Source organism: Coniosporium apollinis (assembly GCF_000281105.1).
Source record: "Coniosporium apollinis CBS 100218 chromosome Unknown supercont1.4, whole genome shotgun sequence".
Lineage (NCBI taxonomy): Eukaryota > Fungi > Ascomycota > Dothideomycetes > Coniosporium > Coniosporium apollinis.
Genome location: NW_006913266.1, coordinates 23,840 through 42,027, shown reverse-complemented (window position 1 = coordinate 42,027; position 18,188 = coordinate 23,840). Strand labels below are relative to the sequence as shown.

General features: G+C 54.3%; 8 protein-coding genes across 8 annotated transcripts; 2 read left to right on the top strand and 6 right to left on the bottom strand.

Annotated features, from left to right (window-relative positions):
- Positions 1–135: 135 nt before the first annotated feature.
- On the top strand, positions 136–483 carry W97_01059 (uncharacterized protein; the record flags this gene model as incomplete). Its single annotated transcript, XM_007778968.1, has 1 exon — positions 136–483. The coding sequence occupies one exon, from the start codon at positions 136–138 to the stop codon at positions 481–483; it is 348 nt and encodes a 115-aa protein (XP_007777158.1).
- A 218-nt stretch (positions 484–701) lies between these two features.
- On the bottom strand, positions 702–5,045 carry W97_01058 (uncharacterized protein; the record flags this gene model as incomplete). Its single annotated transcript, XM_007778967.1, has 11 exons — positions 702–833; positions 884–1,751; positions 1,807–2,336; positions 2,386–2,561; positions 2,617–3,187; positions 3,235–3,390; positions 3,466–3,892; positions 3,943–4,544; positions 4,592–4,646; positions 4,699–4,886; positions 4,935–5,045. The coding sequence occupies 11 exons, from the start codon at positions 5,043–5,045 to the stop codon at positions 702–704; spliced, it is 3,816 nt and encodes a 1,271-aa protein (XP_007777157.1).
- Positions 5,046–5,893: 848 nt separating this feature from the next.
- Positions 5,894–6,154, bottom strand: W97_01057 (uncharacterized protein; the record flags this gene model as incomplete). The annotated part of the gene is made up of 2 exons (XM_007778966.1): positions 5,894–5,910; positions 5,962–6,154. 2 exons carry the CDS (start codon positions 6,152–6,154, stop codon positions 5,894–5,896), a joined length of 210 nt encoding a protein of 69 aa, XP_007777156.1.
- A 1,986-nt stretch (positions 6,155–8,140) lies between these two features.
- W97_01056 (uncharacterized protein) lies at positions 8,141–9,230 on the bottom strand (the record flags this gene model as incomplete). The annotated part of the gene is made up of 2 exons (XM_007778965.1): positions 8,141–8,833; positions 8,952–9,230. 2 exons carry the CDS (start codon positions 9,228–9,230, stop codon positions 8,141–8,143), a joined length of 972 nt encoding a protein of 323 aa, XP_007777155.1.
- A 33-nt stretch (positions 9,231–9,263) lies between these two features.
- Positions 9,264–9,855, bottom strand: W97_01055 (uncharacterized protein; the record flags this gene model as incomplete). Its single annotated transcript, XM_007778964.1, has 2 exons — positions 9,264–9,712; positions 9,741–9,855. The coding sequence occupies 2 exons, from the start codon at positions 9,853–9,855 to the stop codon at positions 9,264–9,266; spliced, it is 564 nt and encodes a 187-aa protein (XP_007777154.1).
- A 1,099-nt stretch (positions 9,856–10,954) lies between these two features.
- Positions 10,955–11,737, bottom strand: W97_01054 (uncharacterized protein; the record flags this gene model as incomplete). The annotated part of the gene is made up of 1 exon (XM_007778963.1): positions 10,955–11,737. One exon carries the CDS (start codon positions 11,735–11,737, stop codon positions 10,955–10,957), a length of 783 nt encoding a protein of 260 aa, XP_007777153.1.
- A 2,809-nt stretch (positions 11,738–14,546) lies between these two features.
- W97_01053 (uncharacterized protein) lies at positions 14,547–15,107 on the bottom strand (the record flags this gene model as incomplete). Its single annotated transcript, XM_007778962.1, has 1 exon — positions 14,547–15,107. The coding sequence occupies one exon, from the start codon at positions 15,105–15,107 to the stop codon at positions 14,547–14,549; it is 561 nt and encodes a 186-aa protein (XP_007777152.1).
- Positions 15,108–15,768: 661 nt separating this feature from the next.
- W97_01052 (uncharacterized protein) lies at positions 15,769–16,819 on the top strand (the record flags this gene model as incomplete). The annotated part of the gene is made up of 2 exons (XM_007778961.1): positions 15,769–15,957; positions 16,007–16,819. The coding sequence occupies 2 exons, from the start codon at positions 15,769–15,771 to the stop codon at positions 16,817–16,819; spliced, it is 1,002 nt and encodes a 333-aa protein (XP_007777151.1).
- Between the last annotated feature and the right edge of the window lie 1,369 nt (positions 16,820–18,188).

The following is an 18,188-nucleotide window of genomic DNA, read 5'->3' as shown; positions in this document are numbered from 1 at the left end:
GCAACAGCCGTTCAAACAAATATATCTCGTAGTGCCTGGTGAGCTTGCTACATCTGTCTACTGCATTCCCCCTCAGACACTTCTTCAAACAGACCCAAAAGCACCTTCACCAAAAACCAAGTACCCCCATCCACCATGTCCAGACCCTTCTCCGTCGCCGACCACATCCAAGCCCACACCCTCGCCAACTCGATCATATCGGGCCACAACACTGCCGACGCCGTGCTCGACCCTTCCGAACTAGCCCTTCTCCGCCAATTCTGCATCGATCGGTCCGCGTCAAAGCGGGATGCCATACTGTCTGAGCGCGACATGGTGGACGAGCAAGGCACAAGACCGGGCGAGAAAGCAGCGAAATCCAAGGGCAGCTTGGCGGGGTTTTTGATCGCTAGATATGGGACGTCTGAGCCGGGTTTGGAGGAGGGAGAATGGGAGATGTTGAGGGAGTGGTTTGGCAGCGGCGTGGATATCAGTCATGCGTAAGGGACTGGTGAAGCGGGCGGGCGGGGGGGACACCGGTTGTACGGGGTATCAGATTTGAGAGGAGTGGAAGTGAGAGGCTGGAACGAACATGGTACGCTGATTTGAGACTGTTTATCTAGATCTCTAGGTTCTGAATCATGGCGTTTGACCGCCTTAACCCCAGCTACGAGCGTCAAGGTTGCGCCCGAGGCCGCTAACAACTTGCGGTTGGAAACACCTCACACAGGATCCCGATCCAAACTCTGGCCCAGACACATTTCATAGTACACGCCTCTCTTCGCCAAAAGCTGCACATGCGTCCCGCTTTCCACAATCCTCCCCTTCGAAAAAACCATGATAACATCCGCATCCTGCTTCGACGTTAGCGCAAGAAGAAGCTAGCGAGATGCAGAGCACATACCTTGACCGTGCTCAACCGATGCGCGACCGCAACCGTCGTTCGCCCGCTCTGCGCTTTCTCCAGCGCCGCCTGGACCACCTTCTCTGATTCGGTGTCGAGCGCCGACGTCGCCTCGTCAAGAAGCAACAGGCGCGGTGACCGGATGAGCGCCCGCGCGATCGCGACGCGTTGGCGTTGTCCGCCGGAGAGTTGAGTCCCTCTTGATCCGCACAAGGTATTGAAACCGTCGGGGAGACTGGACACAAACTCGTAGATGTTCGCCTGCTTGCAAGCTTCTTCGACCTTGTCATCGCCCACCGCACCCTCGGCCTCAGTGGCGAGACCCATGGCAACGTTGTCCCTGATACTCCCCTGATAGAGGACAGGCTCCTGCTGCACGAGCGCGACGTTGCGGCGATAGCGACGCGGACACAGGTCCTTAATATCGGCGCCATCGAATCTGATACAGCCGGAGGCAGGATCGTAGAAGCGTTCGAGAAGGGCGATCATAGTGCTTTTGCCACAGCCAGAGGGCCCAACAAGCGCGGCAAAGGCGCCTGCTTTCACGTCTATACTTACGCCTTGGAGCACTTTTGTGTTGGGACGTGACGCGTACGAAAATTCGAGGTCTTCGCATTCGACATGCGCCGGTCCGCTGCCACTGTCACTGTCCTTTTCGCCAGGCGGGCTTTGAGATTGGTCTTCCCGTATGGAAGGGATGAGCGTGCGAAACCAGAGGATGTGATTCGCGGCGCTTTGTGCTTTGGTTATGCTAGTTGTGTAGGAGAAGAAAGCTGCAGCTGCCTCGCCGGAGAAGATGACGCCAATGAAGACGATGAAGAATTGCGAGGTGGAGTATTCACCGGTAGAGATGAGGCGGCCGCCGTACCTGTTCCCAATCAGCTGAGTCCGGTTAGAGATAGGAGGGAGATGTGAGAGCTTACCAGAAACCGAGAGCCATCGCCAGGAAGGAGATGGACTGCGTCCAAGCGTACCAGAACATCGTCCAGATGAGCGCTTTCATAGAACGCCGCGCGACTCCTCGGAGTTTGTCATGATATCTTTCAAGGATGTGTTTCTCGAGAGTAAGCGATGCAACCGTTCGAATTGCTGAGACTGCTTCGGTGGCAAGAGCCGCACTGCTTGCAAACCGTTCCGCCGTTGCGTCGTCGAGTTTAAACTCAAGGCGGATCCGAAGGTATCCGCAGAAGAGCATGGGTGGAAGTGCGCCAAATACGACCACTAACCCCAGCTTCCATCCAACGATGAGCGCGAGAACAGAGCTGGAGAGGACGTTCACAACGTTGATGAGGATAAGCATGATATTGAATCCCAGGAGCTCTTGAAGGTTTGTCGGGTACGTCGACAAGCGGGAGGCCAAGGCGCCCGTTGCGTTTTCTTCTCTGTCAAAGAAGTCCATGTCCTGGCGGAGGGCGTTGTCGAACATTTCCAGCCGGTACACGCGAATCACGACCTGTCTGCGGTGAGCCACCATATGCAGAGTCCCCATCAGGAGCACATACCTGGGCGATGATATTGCTCACCCAGCCCACGGCGGCGTATACGACAAGATTTGCGAGGGCGACTACAAAGAACATGAGGGAGTAGAAATCGCCTTGCCGTACTCTCTCGGGACCTTGGAGCTGGAAAGCGGTCATCGTCCGGGAGAACAGTATCGCTTGAGCAGGAAAGGTAAGGCCTGCGGGAAAAGGTTAGCAGATTCTGCAGAACTGATCTGGTGCTGCTAGACTGACCTCCGAAGATACAGGCAATGGCAAGAATAAGGAATAGACGCCACAAGTGCTTCTGCTCGCCCAGAAGGATCCAAAGACAGCGGATGAGACTGTAATTCAGGCTCCCCTCTTTTCCCGCGGTTGGTTTCTCCCCGGCTTGTATTGATCTCGTCCCTGTTTGTGTTCGAACGAGAGAGAGCCTGCGGTCGACTTGTTCCTTCTCAGAGTCTCTTTGGTCGCTATCAGCGTGACCCAGGTCTTGTGCCATGACAAGCCTAGCATAGGCACCGCCTGCCGCAATCAGTTCGTCATGAGTACCCTGCTCAATGATGGTACCCTGTGACATGACGGCAATGTTGTCAGCGTTACGCACGGTCGACAACTTGTGCGCGATCACAACGGTTGTTCGATCCGTGGAGACATTGTCGAGGGCCTGTTGAACAATTCTCTCTGATTTTGGGTCAAGTGCGCTGGTGGCTTCATCGAGTAGGAGGACCTTTGGGTCCGAGATGATGCTGCGAGCAATTGCTAGCCTTTGCTTTTGTCCGCCTGAGAGCATTATCGCTCGTTCGCCAATCTGTGTATCGTATTTCTGCATGGGTTAGTGGAGGTCGTGTTTGACGAGGGGAGGTGGATTACCTTGGGAAGATGTTCAATGAACTCATCGGCGTACGCAGATTTGCATGCCCGTTCTACTAATGACCGTTGCTCAGCAGCGGGTAGCCTTGCTTTGTCGGTGCCGAGAAGGCCGAAGGCAACATTGTCGAAAACCGTCCCATTGAAAAGCACGGGCTCCTGCAAGTCAAGTAGGTCAGGGTCTATCAACTGCAAGATGCGGTGCTCAAGAGCCAGAAAAGAGTTGTGACGTACCTGCTGTACAAGTCGAATATTGGTCCGTAGCCACCGGACGTTTAGATCCTTGAGATTGATTCCATCCAGGTACAAGCTCCCATCGGCGGGATCATACCATCGCTCCAACAAGCCGATAATCGTGCTCTTCCCAGATCCGCTGGCACCAACTAAAGCAGTCGTCTTCCTCGCCGGAATGCTAAGCGTCAAGCCTTGCAACACTTTGACACCCGGCCTGATTGGGTACGCGAAGTGGACATCACGTGCTTCTATGTCGCCAATTGATGCGTCCGGTACCTTCCCAGCCTCCGACATGGCATCGATCTCGGAAGGTCTGTCGATGGTTCTGAAGAGTTCCTCGGCTGCTGAAGATGCCTTGGTAACCTGGAGAATTTGCGGAGCGATGGAAGTCATGGCTGTCGCGGCGACAACGACTGCAAAGATGACACTGTCAAAAAAGTCAGTATTTTCACGAGAGTCGTGGGAGGGTCAACGTACGTGACAACGTCCCCCGACTCTGCGATTTCGCCACTGGCATACATCCTGATGCCTTGCCAGAAAGCCAAGCCGTATCCGGAGAAGACGCAGAAGAACTCGGTGGAGAAAAGCACCGCGTAGTTTGGAGATTTCTTCATGCCCACTTTCATGGCGTCTCCGAGTAACGCATCGTATCGTTTAGACAGCGTTGGCTGCAACCAGAATGCGTGGACAGTTCGCATGCTCGAGAACACCTCTTCGGCGAGAAGTCCGGCCTTTGAGTAGATAGGGAGCATTTGGGCTTCCTGCTTCGTGTCGATCACAATGCAGATGCTGGTGACGATGAGTATGGTCGGTACGATGCTGACGGTGATGAACGCGAGCTTCCATTGTACTGCAAATGCAACGACGAAGGCCGATATGAAGGTTGAGAGGCCCTGTACTGTAAGCGTGAGCTTTTCGGAGATGCCCTGGCTAACAAGGTTTCCGTTGGTGGTCACTTGGACCGATGTTGATCCCACATCTGCCGAGTCGAAGAAAGCTATGTTCTGCCGCAGCGTGGCTTGCAGGAAGTCGATGCGGAGAGCTTTGGTTGTTCGAATGGCGGAGACCGAGATCGCAACCTATGCAAAGGTCAGAAGCGGAGGTGATAGTCAATTGAAGGGCATACTGTATGAATGTAGGTGAGGGAGAACTTTGCAACGAACAGATATATAAAGTACAGGCTATCGCGAGTCAGTTGTGCGGCCCCGATTGCAGTAGAAGTTAGGGACTCACGTAAACTTATTGATTTCTGAACGAAAGGCTGCAGGGTTAAGAGTTCCAATGGCAAAGTTTGTGAATGTGGTGACGAATTTGCCAAATATCAAATCCATCAATGGGAGCAGCGTCCCGGCCGCTATCGCCGCAAGAAAGGCTCCGCTGTTCAGAGTCCAGCTCAATCCATCGGCATACTTGAACACACGCTGTTGGAGTTGTTAGCTGCTGCATTGCACGGCGAGATCGAGACTGACAAAATAACTCTTTAATCCTCCTCCGCCTTCTTTCTGCTCGGACTGTTGTTGGCCACCCGAGTCATTGTCGCTTTCGCTGCGAACTGGTGTCGTCTCCGCACGTTTTGCCATCCCACTTGGTATGTTGTTTCTCTAGAAGAAAGATGTCCCCGAATTCCGACGCTCATCGCGTTCATGGATTTGAAGTCGCGGCTGGTTATAAGGATCGTAGCGGACGCCGTGGATGCCGCGGGCGCCGTCCAAGGCCGAGAGGCGCTGCCTGGAGGCGTCGAGTCATGAACGCATCTCGTAACCTCGCAAGCGCTTCTCTTCTTAAGATTCCCCGTAACGCGCATCTTGGCTACGTTCGGGATTACCTATACGAGTGCCTGTGATTGCGCAGTTGGGATAAGCTCATGAACGGACACATCAGGCAGATGCGATTGTTCTGTGACACAAGCGGTTGCGCTGGCGTCGTCATCCGCGTGAGCTTTGGATAGGTTCAGGAGCCCTGAACCAAGTTGGCCATTGAGTCAAGACTGGCCAAGCTCGTGAGTCACGCTTTCTTGTTGTCATCTCATCTCTCGGCACTCCGAATGTACTCTTGAGTCCAGCGGTACTTGTAGGGCAATAGACTTTCTCTGTTATCAAAGCTCATTGTGCCTCACTTTGATGCGTAATTCCCACTGCCTCAGTGCTATGCTTGCTAAGCATAGCGAGGGCGCTAGACTCTTGCTCGGATTCGGAACATACATACTCTCCGGCGATGACGTCCGGGGCGCTTTTGACTTCTTCAGCGGTTTTTACGTCTCCTTGGCTATTGGTGGATGTGTATCAAACAGCGCCACCACATTTTCCCTGTTCGTCGAGCGCAATCATCTCCGCTCGTGTATTCGGCTTCACTCTACTTCTCAATCACCTCAAGCCTTTAACCTGACCAATTGGACTTCTTGTTCGCGTTGTTCTGGTGTCTCATTACCTTATACCGGCCCTGGGCCTAATCCAATTCAGCTCCGTGGTATCCACGATCGTCATCAAGCTTGCTAACGCTCTTGGCCGCCGTCCTCGTCCTGTCCGCCCTCCTGGTGCCGCTCCATGTCGTTTCTCTTCTGATGCCCATCGTTCACTAGCGATATCGGCCTCCTCAGGACCAGACCTGCGGCAAGAACCAGTTCCGTGTCCCGCACGTTGTCTTGCCCATCAGCTCGTCTCTCGGCTGCCCTCAACCGGCTTCCATCCATGGATTCGATTCTCCGCCCAGGCGGCTCACCGCAACAACGAGATTGGATGACTGACTTCACACCTGGTACGAGCAACATGAATCGGGAGTCAACCGCGTCAACCTCGGCCCTAGGAAGCGACAAGCCCGCAACAGGCTTGAAGTGCCGACATTGATGTCAATCGGTTATCAACCAGCAGCATGGTAGACATATCGCGAGGCATTAATAGGCAAAGTCCATCTGTCATCTGTGAAAATGCTGCTAAAAACTTCACTAACATTCTTCGGATGGCTTCTTGACCTATACCAGCCCGCTGGTGCGCCTTAATGCCGTCCGTCTGTTGGCTGGTGCTCCCTTACCCTAGCGGACCGTCTGGAAGGCGTTCGACGGCCGCTTGGCCACCTCGAGCGGCGACCTTCCTCGAGTCTCCCCTTAGCCTCCGAGCTCACCCTGTAAGCTTAAACTCCACCCTCCGTGTCCGCCCTCCGCGTCCACGCCCAATCTCCGAACATCGGAAGCTGCCGCGTCTCGAGCCTGGTACTGCGCAGCATCATCACTGGCTCTCATCCTTCAAATTCGCTTTCCGAGCAGCAGCAATCTTGCATCTACCAAACAGTACCCTCGCCACAACGGATAACAAACACCTTCAGAGGATCTAAGGACATGGCCGGCAGACCAGGCTCTCGGCCTACAGCTCAGCAGGGTGTCCAGGGCACAGAAGGCGGGAAGAGCGCGGAAGGCGACGATGGTGTGGAGACGCTGGTAGCAGGAGCTAAAGAGGTCTCGAGGAGAAGATACGCCAGTACTACGACAATCTTAAAGCGAAGATCAGGTAGATTCCCATGGCTTGATAGAATGCGGACCACCTACGGCGGAAACCCGCCTATTCAACGGCGAGACTGGAGAAGAAACCTCATTCGGTTCATTGTTGCCCGGTCTTTAGGGGAACCGTGGGACCCTAGTCTCTTCCGAAGGCGGATCTCTACATCTCATCTCTTTCTCATCTCTTTCTCATCTGGATCCGCGTCTGCGTCATCCAAGCTCACCGTCCCAGCCGCACAACCTCTCGTCCGTTAAAGCCCCTTACCTGTGACAGTCAAAGGAACTGAAACAGTGGCCGTGGTGATGCGGCATGGTGCAGCCGCGCCCGAACAGGAAGACGGCGATAGCCTCAACTCCGATGACGACGAAGAGAGCTCAACCCAACCAGCACCGCCACCACGTCCACTGGAACATCTCGCGATCATTGGGCTCGAGTGTGGTGTCCCGTCAATCTATGTGGGCAGTCGTTATGGCCGCCTGCGCCTGTGAATCTAGGCCGAAAGGATGGTGTTCTCAGCTGGCCGCAACTTCTAGAGATGCCTTTGCCACCACCGACTAATGTGCGCTACCTTCCATCCATCGCAGAACACATGTCCCCCTTCATACCCGTACCGAAGAACGTCTCCGTTCCATCACGTCGCTTGATCAGCGCACGAGACAGTCCGGTATTACGGAGGACGGACGCGCCGCTCAGCCACGCCGCGTAAGACACAAGAGTAGCGTTTCGCCGGTCTTGCATAACTCTAGGATACGGTTGGATTCGGGCTGAAGCCGTCGGACTGCGCTACTTTACCGTTCAAATGGAAAGGCGTCACCAATCTAGATACGGGCTATGTCATATGTGTACCATACCAAGGAAGAGATATTTTAGGAGGAAGCGGCCACTTGACGGCGCGCGACCATAACGCCTCTCAACACAGTATTTCGATGCTTATGGAGTTGGATTGGCTCATCAGATACATCTTCAATCAACGGAGGTTCCAGATGTAAATCATGTGAATCGTGTGTTAGTGTCTCTTCATGGTATTGGAGGGTGGTCAAGCAAGCGCCGATTCCCCAATAAATGCTCCCTCATTCGTAGAGAATTCCACTCTATTATGACTGCGCTTCTATCCCCCCTAATGAGAAGGAATGGGTGTATTGAGTATCATGTACACGAAAACCCGTCTTCATCAAGATCGCGCCTCAATCATCATCCATTGTCCTTGAGACTTCCTGCTGGACCTCCGGCTGGACCTCCGGCTGGACCTCCGGCTGACCTTCCATATGCTGGGCTGCCGAGTCCTGGGCTTCGAGCTGCAGGCCCTCTTCCGATGTCCGCGAACCGCTTGCCCCTGCGCGAGTCTCCGATTGAGCCTTTGCCTTCGCCTGTTCTTCCTTCTGCAGGCATTCCGCCCAGTGGTCGTCGATCAGGCGCTGGATCTCTGCCCACTGAGCTTCTGTCTTCTTCGCATACTCTTCCCACCGGCCTTCCTCCAACGCGCGATATCCCTCCAGGAGCAACTCCGCGTCCTCAATCAGTAGCTCAGCGCCCACAGTTCTGATGATGCGCTTTGCGGCGGCCCTAAGGACCTTGCCGCAGTCGAGGATAATATTCGCCCTCGCCGCGTCGGCTGCGTCCAGGATAGCATCCTTCTCCTCAACCCTGTGTAGACAGGCCTGGACCGCCCAGTATCGCTCCATCAACACGATTCTGCAGTGGGTCTCCTCCAGACGCCGGACCTGTCCCGCTTCCGCATGGCGCCTGGCAGAATATGCATCGTAGTTCCTCTCCGGAGCGCTATGGTCCAGTGTGTGTTTGAGGAAGTCTTCCCAGTCATCCGGCGTGATTTGTATGCGCTCCTCACACTGCGGCCCGCACGATACGTGGAGAAACCTCTACCGTCAAACGTGTAGCCGTGGGCGAAGTGGGTGGTGAGGATTTCAGCAAGAGCGGCTATTTTAGATTGGAAGATGAAGAACACCACGAGCTGGTTCAGAAGGGATTTGTCGGGACAAAGAAGATGGAGAATGGAGTGCGTAGGTTCGTGAGCCATTTCGACGACGTATGGTTCGAATGATCGAACAGACGCTTCTCGGAGTCTTTTGAGTAGCCGACCTCCATCAGCGGCTGTGCTAGAGGCTGATTCTTCGGTGCGTATTGCAAGCGCTTCTCCAATTCCGTGCAGAACACCTCGAGGTGCTTCAGCCGCTTGGGTATGACTCGATACTCCGGCTTCTCGCCGAGGTACTTGCGCAACCCTTGTTCGGTCAAGTCGTACGACCAAGAAGGCATTTGAATGCGGTCGATGGCGCTGGCACCACCTTTTTAACCTTCCTCCAAGTCACAGTGGTTTCGAAGCTGCCAGACAACCTTGAACAGCTCCGCCGGCGTAGAGGAGAACCCGTCTTTGTCGACAAGCGTTTGTACACAGATGGATGATTGGGTGACTCGACGGGCCCAGGCACAGAGCGTGTCAAGCGCATTGCGAACTTCCGCGTTGCTCCGATACTGGCGGGCGATGTTCCCCTCCAAGAGCGCCTTCAACACGAACGGCTCCATGGCGAATACAATGTGCTTGCTGGTACGTAGAACCTCCTCCTTCAGTGCGCCACCCAATATTTTCGACGCTTTGTCTTCCTTGGGCGCCAGGCTCAGCAGGGACTCTGGGCCTTCCTTGGCTGCTTCGAGATATTCGTCGCCTTGAGGATCGATGTCATCGAATGCCTCGTAGTAGGTTACGGTGGATAGAGTGAGCGTCTCCGGATCAGCTTCGCCTGTTGGGAACAAAGTATCCCAGTCCACACTCCTTGAGTTCGCTGGTTTTCTCGTCGGATTCCTCGTCCAATTCGAGCTCGATACTCTCCTCTTGTTCCGATGGCGGCAGCGGGCGAGGCCGAGAACCTCCGGAATTTTCCATTCCACTGACTGATCGGTGTGCGGCTGAGAGTGGAAAGATGCGACGTGATGTCGAGAAGCTGAGTATGCGAGAGACGAGAAGTGCGCTTTTTGAAGGTGCGTTAGTTCTTGTTTGTGAAGAAGATTTGTTGCTTTTTAGGCGTCGTTTGTCAATGCACGGATAGTCTTCACCCAGCTTCACCAGCTCACATGCAGCATCTTCTCGTCACTTCTCGCGCACGCCGGAGAGTAAGGAATTAGAGGGGTGTTTACCTGCTACGAGAAACCGCAGCCCCAGCCTCCCACCACGCTTCTTCCAGCATCCTCCATCATCGTATGAGCAACCTCGCATCTGACGATTCCCTTCGAAGTATTTTGTCACTATCGGTTCTGGCTGACGCAGCGCTTCTCTTCATCTCTCTACAAGTCTCGCAGTCTCCGTACTCGTCTCCGGTGGCCGCTGCTCCCGTGAACTCTTGTCTGGAGACACTCCACCTTGATTCAGCGCCACGCCTAGTCTCCCTCCGCTCCGTGTGTAGGCGGTTCCTTCGGCGTGACAGAAGAGGCGCCGTGCCACTGTCTTGACGGTGCTGCTGAGATTGATGTTTTGATCGAGTGCCGCGCCTGGATTTGGAGGGAGTATCTGGATCACGGCGCTGGGCTGAAGCCTCCGAGTCGTTGGCACGAAGATTCAACCCACATAATATTGGCCGAGGTCGGCAGGAGGATTTGAATGACCACGTTGGGCTGTAGCATCCGCGCGGTTCGGCTGAAGCATTCGAGTTGCGGAGGTGAAGTGTCGGCTCAGGGGCATTGCTGCTGAAGGTCTTGTACCCAGGTGACGTGGGACTGGAGCCTCCGAGCCCTGGGCTGATGTAGGGTTGGGTATGAGATTGCTTCGGGTCGGAGCACGTAGGTCAAGCATACACTTGAAGCGGCGGAGCTTTGAGCTGAAAATGTCATTCCGCCGGTTTATCCCTAGCCTCCTGCCGTATCCGCAGAGATAGGATGCACAGAACCTACTCTCGACCGCCACCGCCCACCGGCGCGAGCCTCAAAGCCTGCCGCAGAAGCGATGGAGGACCTGAGGGTCGATAACCTCCTCTCGATCTGCTCTCATCTTAACCCAAGAATGGGCGCAGATCGGGGTAGCCGGTCGTTGCCCAGGCGCCATCGACGACGAGATTCTCGCCGTTCACGTAGGAAGCGTCCGAAGAGGCGAGGAAGAGGCATGCCGCGGCAATCTCCTCCGGGGCAGCCAGTCGGCCGGCCGGGATGCGCTCAAGGTAGGCGGCTTCGATAGCGGGCACATCTGTCAGCTGCTTCGTGAGGGGTGTCGCGACGAGGCCCGGCGAGACGGCGTTGACTCGGATTCCATGCCCGCCGAGCTCAAGGGCTGCCTGCTTCGTGAGCATGACGACGCCGGCCTTCGCGGTCGAGTAGCCGGCGCCCTGGTGCATCGGCATGAGCGAGTTGAGCGAGGCGACGTTGATGATCACGCCTCCACCGCCCTGCTCGAGGAAGCGGGCCGCAGCGTACTTCGTGCCGAGGAACGCGCTGTCCAGATTGAGCGCGATATTGAAGCGCCAGTGGTCGAGTGACATGTCGACGAGACGGCCGGGACGCGCACCGCCGGCAACGTTGAAGAATGCATCAAGCTGGCCGAAGCGATCTACGGCCTCGGCGACGACCGCGGCGACTGACGCTTCGTCTGTCATGTCGGCGTAACGACCGACGACGTTCTCGCCGAAGGTCTCGGCGGTGGAGGCGATGGCCTCCTTGTTGATGTCGGCAACGACTACGCGGCCGCCCTCCGCCACGAGGCGGCGAGTGATTGCGGCGCCGATGCCGGAAACACCGCCCGTGACGACGGAGACGGTATCAGTGAACCTGCTCATAGGCATCCTTCCGTGCGGCTGCCCTTGGCCGCCTGATCCTCAGTCTACACCTTCGCCTGACATACGTGAGTTAGCTAGCGCGACCCCCGCTTCCTCCATTGCTGAATTTAGGCATTCATGCAGCACGGAACGGTCCGTTTCCCGCCTCACGTGTGAAGCACCTCGGCCCGTTAGTTTCGCCGAGCCTTGGGCAAGAACACAGCTCATAACACCCTTCCGCCTTGGACGCAGCTCATCGTAAGTGCGCGGCTTGTCCTCATCTGTACAAGTAGCAACAATCTAGCATCATCTAAATCTCCTCGATTATCCGCGCTGAACTGCTACCACTCTGCTGACGTGTTAGAGAGGGAGACGAACATGCGTCGGTGAGCTACAAGCTAGACGCTGGCGCGTCAGAGATGAAGAGGAATACTTGCCGCTGAGCTACGAACCACTCCGCCCTTGGATTGAAGAGGGAGGGGAATACTTGCTGCCGAACTGCAGACTACCCGCTGGCGCGTCTGAAAATGGAGCAATTGCACTTTGCACGGCACCCTGGTATGTGAAGATAATTGCTATGTCAAATGATAGCAAGATTGAAAAATTAACGCGTTGATGCTGCGATTCATGATGTAGCAACGATCATGACTGGGAACCGTTCTAGCTGTGCCAACCCTCCCCCCAACCTTCCCACCAGTCCCTCCGCCACTCCTTCCGCAACCCTATCTACTCGCCCGAACCGCCGCATTGCTCAAAACCACCGGCGCCAGATGTACCGGCAACGTATCGGTCTCACGACTGGCTGAAGCCACCAATCGTCGTTGGAGCGATATCGAAGGCATAACCGACCACAGACTCGAGAGGGCGCCTGAAAGGGACATCCCGTTTGATGGAGTGGGCCTCCTTGACGACTTGGAGACAACAATAGCCTCGCCTGGCCACCATGGAGACAAGACGCCGGAAGGCGTTCGCGCACTCATAGGGTGTATATATATCATGGCGACCACGTCTCAAAGGATGCCCAGCGCCTTCCCTGATTTCACATCCAAATTCACTAGCCCTCCTGCAGACGCTGCATATAAACCCCTCCGCCCCCCGCCCCCCGTATACCTTGCCTGATGGAATAGCCCGAAAGTCTGCGCCGCGAACCATGCCACGCCATTCTGCTGCCCATTTGAGCCCGCCGCCGTCCGCATCCAGGGCTTCCAGCCCCTGGCCGTCAATGCGCATCCGGATTGCTGTGAACATCGCAGGACAATACACGTTCCAGCTGTAGTCCCGCCATGCCCGCGATCTGAAGCTTCTCTTAAGAAGTCTTTACCGGTGGGTTGTGCTGCCCCATGAAGTCAGTCGTGCTGGTGAGCTTGTTCAGTCCGCATTCTTGAGGCTGTTTGCAGATCTTCCAGCAATCCAGCCTCCTGTGCAAGCAGTATGTCCCGTCCGAGTGCATTTTCCGAGTCCTTGATAGGTAAGATGTAATGGTCCTTCAAATCTGCCGCTTGATAACCCCAAGTCTTGTATTGCAACCTATCCGTCTATACTGCTTCAGTTCCGAACTCAGAGTCTGTTCCAGAGCTTTCTCAGCAATCTTTCCAATTCACCCACACGACTGCTAAGTCTGACTCCGAACGCGGCGGGACATGCGACCTGAAGGAAACATTTGGATCGTAGCGCTTGGCCAAGATCTCATGTACGGGATCAACGCATCGAGAATTGCAATGCAGTCGGGGGGAGCTTGACTCAAAATCTGAGCGGAGAAGTCACTAGGCTTCGAGGAGGCGCTAGCAGGTGCGTTGCTTAATCCAACAGGATCTCACTACGGCTTCGAATGAGCAACAAGAGGAAGTCTTCATGACCAATGGCCAGAGAACGCCGAGATATCTGTGGTGCGCATATGGCACCCGCTGGACCACACCGTTAATTTCTATACCGTGTATCAGCCAGCGGAGAGAGTCTCTTTGAAAAGGAAGAGGCTTATGGAGAAGTGGCGGGTTTACAACTTCAACAACTACTTAAGAGCAATGCATGCCACGGTCAAGCTACGGCCCACATCCACCGATGCTAAGATATCAAGACCCTCACCGCGGAGCTGGAGAAACTCCGGAGCGGACGCTCATCTAGATGGCCGAAATGGCGCTGCAATACCACGCATTCAAGGGATGTAGGAACTTGCCAGGCATCTCGCTATCGATTCTGGTACAGAGACACAACTTACCACACAAGTCGACAAAGCTCTTACCAGACGAGGACTTCCAATACTTCATGATCACCCTCAGACTGGATCTGCCGAACAGGTTGCACGTTGAGACCGGCATAGCTCCGGACTTTCAGTAGAGACACCAAGCCAATCAACAGAAGATTGCAACTGTTACTGTATCTTCAATGCACTACCCTCGAGTTCCATCCCGAGATCTTTCCGTCGCGCAACCTTCCCGACTTTGGTGAACTGAGGGCTTCCCCTTCTTTCCTTGGCGGCGCATGCTCTCCAGTCTTCGGAGGTCTTCCGCTGCAAGGTGCTCCGCTCAATCTTCACCAACGTTGGAACGGAAGCCACCGAAAAGAGAATGTCCACCCGGGACTCTGTTGCTCTGGCGCCGCCACAATCACTCAGAGCTGCCTTCGACACGCTCGTCATTGCGTTCGCTGCAGCTATTCATCTAGAATGCCACCTAGTCCTATCCGGTTTCACGGGTTTTCTCTTCTCGGCTAGGGACTGCCTGGGTCTAGGTTGCTGGTTCTTCTTGGGTTTGGGATGCTCTCTTTCTTGGAATAGCAGAATTGAAACGATTTCACGGCCATCAACTCAGAGTTCCAGACATATCTGCTTTCATGCTACCTAAAAACCAAGTGTCTCCCTTCCAGTCCTGCAAGAAGCAGCCCCGTAATCTTGCCCTCGGCCAGATGAATTGCGCCGAAGAGCGTTCAACTTCTGCATGTCCTCCAGGTACTCTCCAAGCCGGGCATCGAGCTCGCGTAGTCTCCGTAAGCCTTCCTTATCTCGCGCGTGCTGCTCTTGACAATGGGAGAGCCGCTGCCGATCCGCTGATTCCAGCTCTGCAATCCGCTCAGCGTGAGAAGGGAGCGGGAACGGCGGTCGATCTTGATCTGGAAGAAGGTCCTCTATACCAGGCGTGGAGAGTAGATTGCCCTGCAGAAGGCCGCTTTTCACCTCGTACGGCATCGCCATCAGTACAGTCAAGCCCGCCTCGTGCGTCAATTTGGGGAACTTTAGCAGTGGACTCTTGCGATGCGTCTCGTCTTGCAGCTGATCAATCGCCATAAGGGCCTTCATGAGCGCCCTGTCGCCATCGGGCAACGCGCGGAGCAACGTCTCCTGCTGTGGATTAAATGTTGCGGGACCGGCGGTGGTGCTCTCTCCCATGATGATATCACTCATATTGAGGTCAAGACGCGTTGTTTCTTGAGAATACGGTTGAATGTTGCTGCAGAGTTGCTACGAGATACTGAAGACACTGGAGACAAGACACTGGAGGCAATAGAGACAATGGAGACCGCGGTTGCGTTTCGTTGGTGGTCACGTGGGCAACTCACGCGTTGATGAACGCGCTACCAGTCTTTTGACGCAGAGAAAGTGATGCACTTAACCGCTCCGCTGCAATCGCTGCTACTACAAGAATTGATTTCTGCACAAACCCTGGTTCTTCCCAACCTTTATAGGCGCTCCTTCATCCACTTCTGTGTCTTATGCCTCGCCTTACCCTCATCCGCCGGATCATGTCCATAAGGCGTTTGTCGAAGCGGTCCACCAAACACGGAACTTTGGCACTTCCTATGTCCTGAACCCCTTAGCATGCTGATTTAGATAATCCTGGCCCGTGAGCGGATAATATATCTGCCGCATTTTGGAGAGCTGGCACTCCGGAGTTAACTAATCCGCCTAAAATATCTACCGGCAAATTGCAATAGCACGAGCCGACAACCTGATAATCCTAGCGGGATCGAGAAACGTTACTTAATGAGTTGAATCCCATACTAACAACCTATTGACTTAACAGGCCAAGGCATTCGAAACTACATACATTTGAATTTTCGACAAGATGACTATCGCAAGACCCCGTATCTTGTTCTTTAATCCCGTTCGCCATGCCCGACAAGCATACGAGGCACTACAAAGTGTAGCTTCAACCGAAGTGGTTACAAGTACCTCGCGCCAGGAATTCTTCTTCGATATCAAAAAGAAGTATAGCAACATTCAAGCTATCTATCGAACATCTGCAAGCGGAGCGGTAAGTCAGCTAGAGGAAGGAAATGCAATGCGATCTGACAGATAAATAGGTCGCCGGGAACTTTGACAAAGAATTTATCGATCGTCTACCCCCCTCATTGAAATTCATCTGCCACAACGGAGCCGGCTATGACCAGATCGACGTGGACGCCTGCGCCGCTCGCAATATCGTTGTCACATATGCTCCGGAACAGGTCACAAACGCTACAGCGGACCTCACTCTCTTCCTCCTGCTCGGTGCTTTACGTCAATTGAACCCATCCTTCAACAATTTGCGGCAAGGGCAGTTCAAGAAGGGAGTTGACTTTGGTCATGATCCCCAGGGTAAGACGCTAGGCATTCTTGGTATGGGAAGAATTGGTCGCGCCGTCAAGCTCAGAGCGGAGCCTTTTGGCCTCAAAGTCATATACCATAATCGGAACCCGCTGCCGGAGGATTTAGCCTTAGGCTGCCCCTACGTTTCCTTTGATCAACTACTTGCGGAGAGCGACATTATTTCAATCCACACACCGCTGTCTGCGGCGACAAGACATCTCATCGGCCGGGCAGAGATTGAGAAGATGAAGCCAGGAGTCGTCATTGTAAACACTGCCCGCGGCGCAATTATAGACGAAGCGGCCATGGCAAAGGCATTGGATGACGGACACATTGCGGCCGTAGGATTGGATGTGTACGAAAAGGAGCCTTTGATTGACGAACGACTGATCAAGAATGAACGGGCGTTGCTGGTGCCTCATTTGGGGACACATACGGTAGAAACGTTGGCAAATATGGAGGCTCATGCAATGGAGAATGCCAGAAGGGCTGTGTGTGGCGAGGAACTCCTGAGCATAGTTCCAGAACATCTACCTCGCGCTAAGTAGATATAGTCAGACAGGTATTTGAATGCAACTTCGGCTTCTTGACGCCTCAGGAACCAGCACTCATGAACCCTTCATCTCCTGTGAATATTGAGTATGAAAGTGATTTCTCCGGAATTGGCAAAACTCTGTACGGAATGGGTAAAGGGACTGATCTGCGCGAGGTAAAGATCCCAGTCACCGTGGTAAGAGCATCGTAAGTGGGCAAAGTCTGGCCCACTGTATGATTATAAGGTACATGTAGGGTGGTACGAATTCGATCGCTAGAGTAGTCAAGTTATCTACCATATATAATCTAGCTTGAACTGGCTCGACAACTTTAAAACACCTTCAGCATCCACACTCGGAACATGTGAGGCGTACTGAGCACGGTTGGTGTCACTCTCCATCCTTTGGAGACAGATCCCCCTATCCCCGTCAGACTGTGCAGATGGCCGCGTTTCAGCATCAAGAGAGCTTTCAGTGGCATATTCCGCTCCAGATGAGAGTGGTAGATCCCCGCTCAGAGCCCTACTTTCGACAGCTCGGGTCCCCAGATCTGTGGCAAGGAATAATGCTGGGCCTTCATCTCCACTGTCGTGGAAGGAGGACGTCTCCGTAGCTTGATTCAACTCCGGTACGTTTTCCGGGGCGGGGACTGTGCCTGCGCCAGCAGGAAGCTGTCCGAAAGACATTCCGTGCACTAACGAGACTCTATGTTCCCACCAATGTCGAACATTCTCGGCGGAGTCTAGAGGGAACGAGTTCCAGTACGAAGGCCTGAGCATGTCCCTCCAGACGATAGACGGACTTTCCGAGTCGTTTTCTGCCTGGCAATCCGACGGAGTTTTATTATAGCTTGCTGCCAGCGGCATCTGCCGAAAGCTAGCATGAAGCTGCTCGGCGGAGATCTGAGACAGCAGCGAGAGGAGGACGTTTTCGGTTTCCGAGAGACGTGCTTCCAAGCTATGAACATATTGTTTTGGCGGGCCCCTTCGTAGTTAGCGTCCACCTATCAGGTGGAGGAACATCGTACTCGACTTACCGCTTTTGTTGGGTAGGCCATTCACAGGGAACCTTGTTTGATTTACATTGGGCACATCGAGGCCTAAGGGGACGATTCGTCAGAACGAGAATCCCATCACAGATTCATATGCTTCACTCCAGATAGAATGATTGCCTTACTTCTCTCCACTGCACTGAACTCAATCAGTTTAGCAAATGAAGCCACCATCGAAGGCTTGAGCATGAGAACATACTCGGTGTTTCTTCGCACGACAGGCGATACAAGCAACGCTAATTCGGGTACTTCTTCCCGAATATTCGCCGGCCATTGGGGACTATACTCCAATTGGCAGTCTCTCGTCCGTCAATGCTGTATCTTGGGAATGGG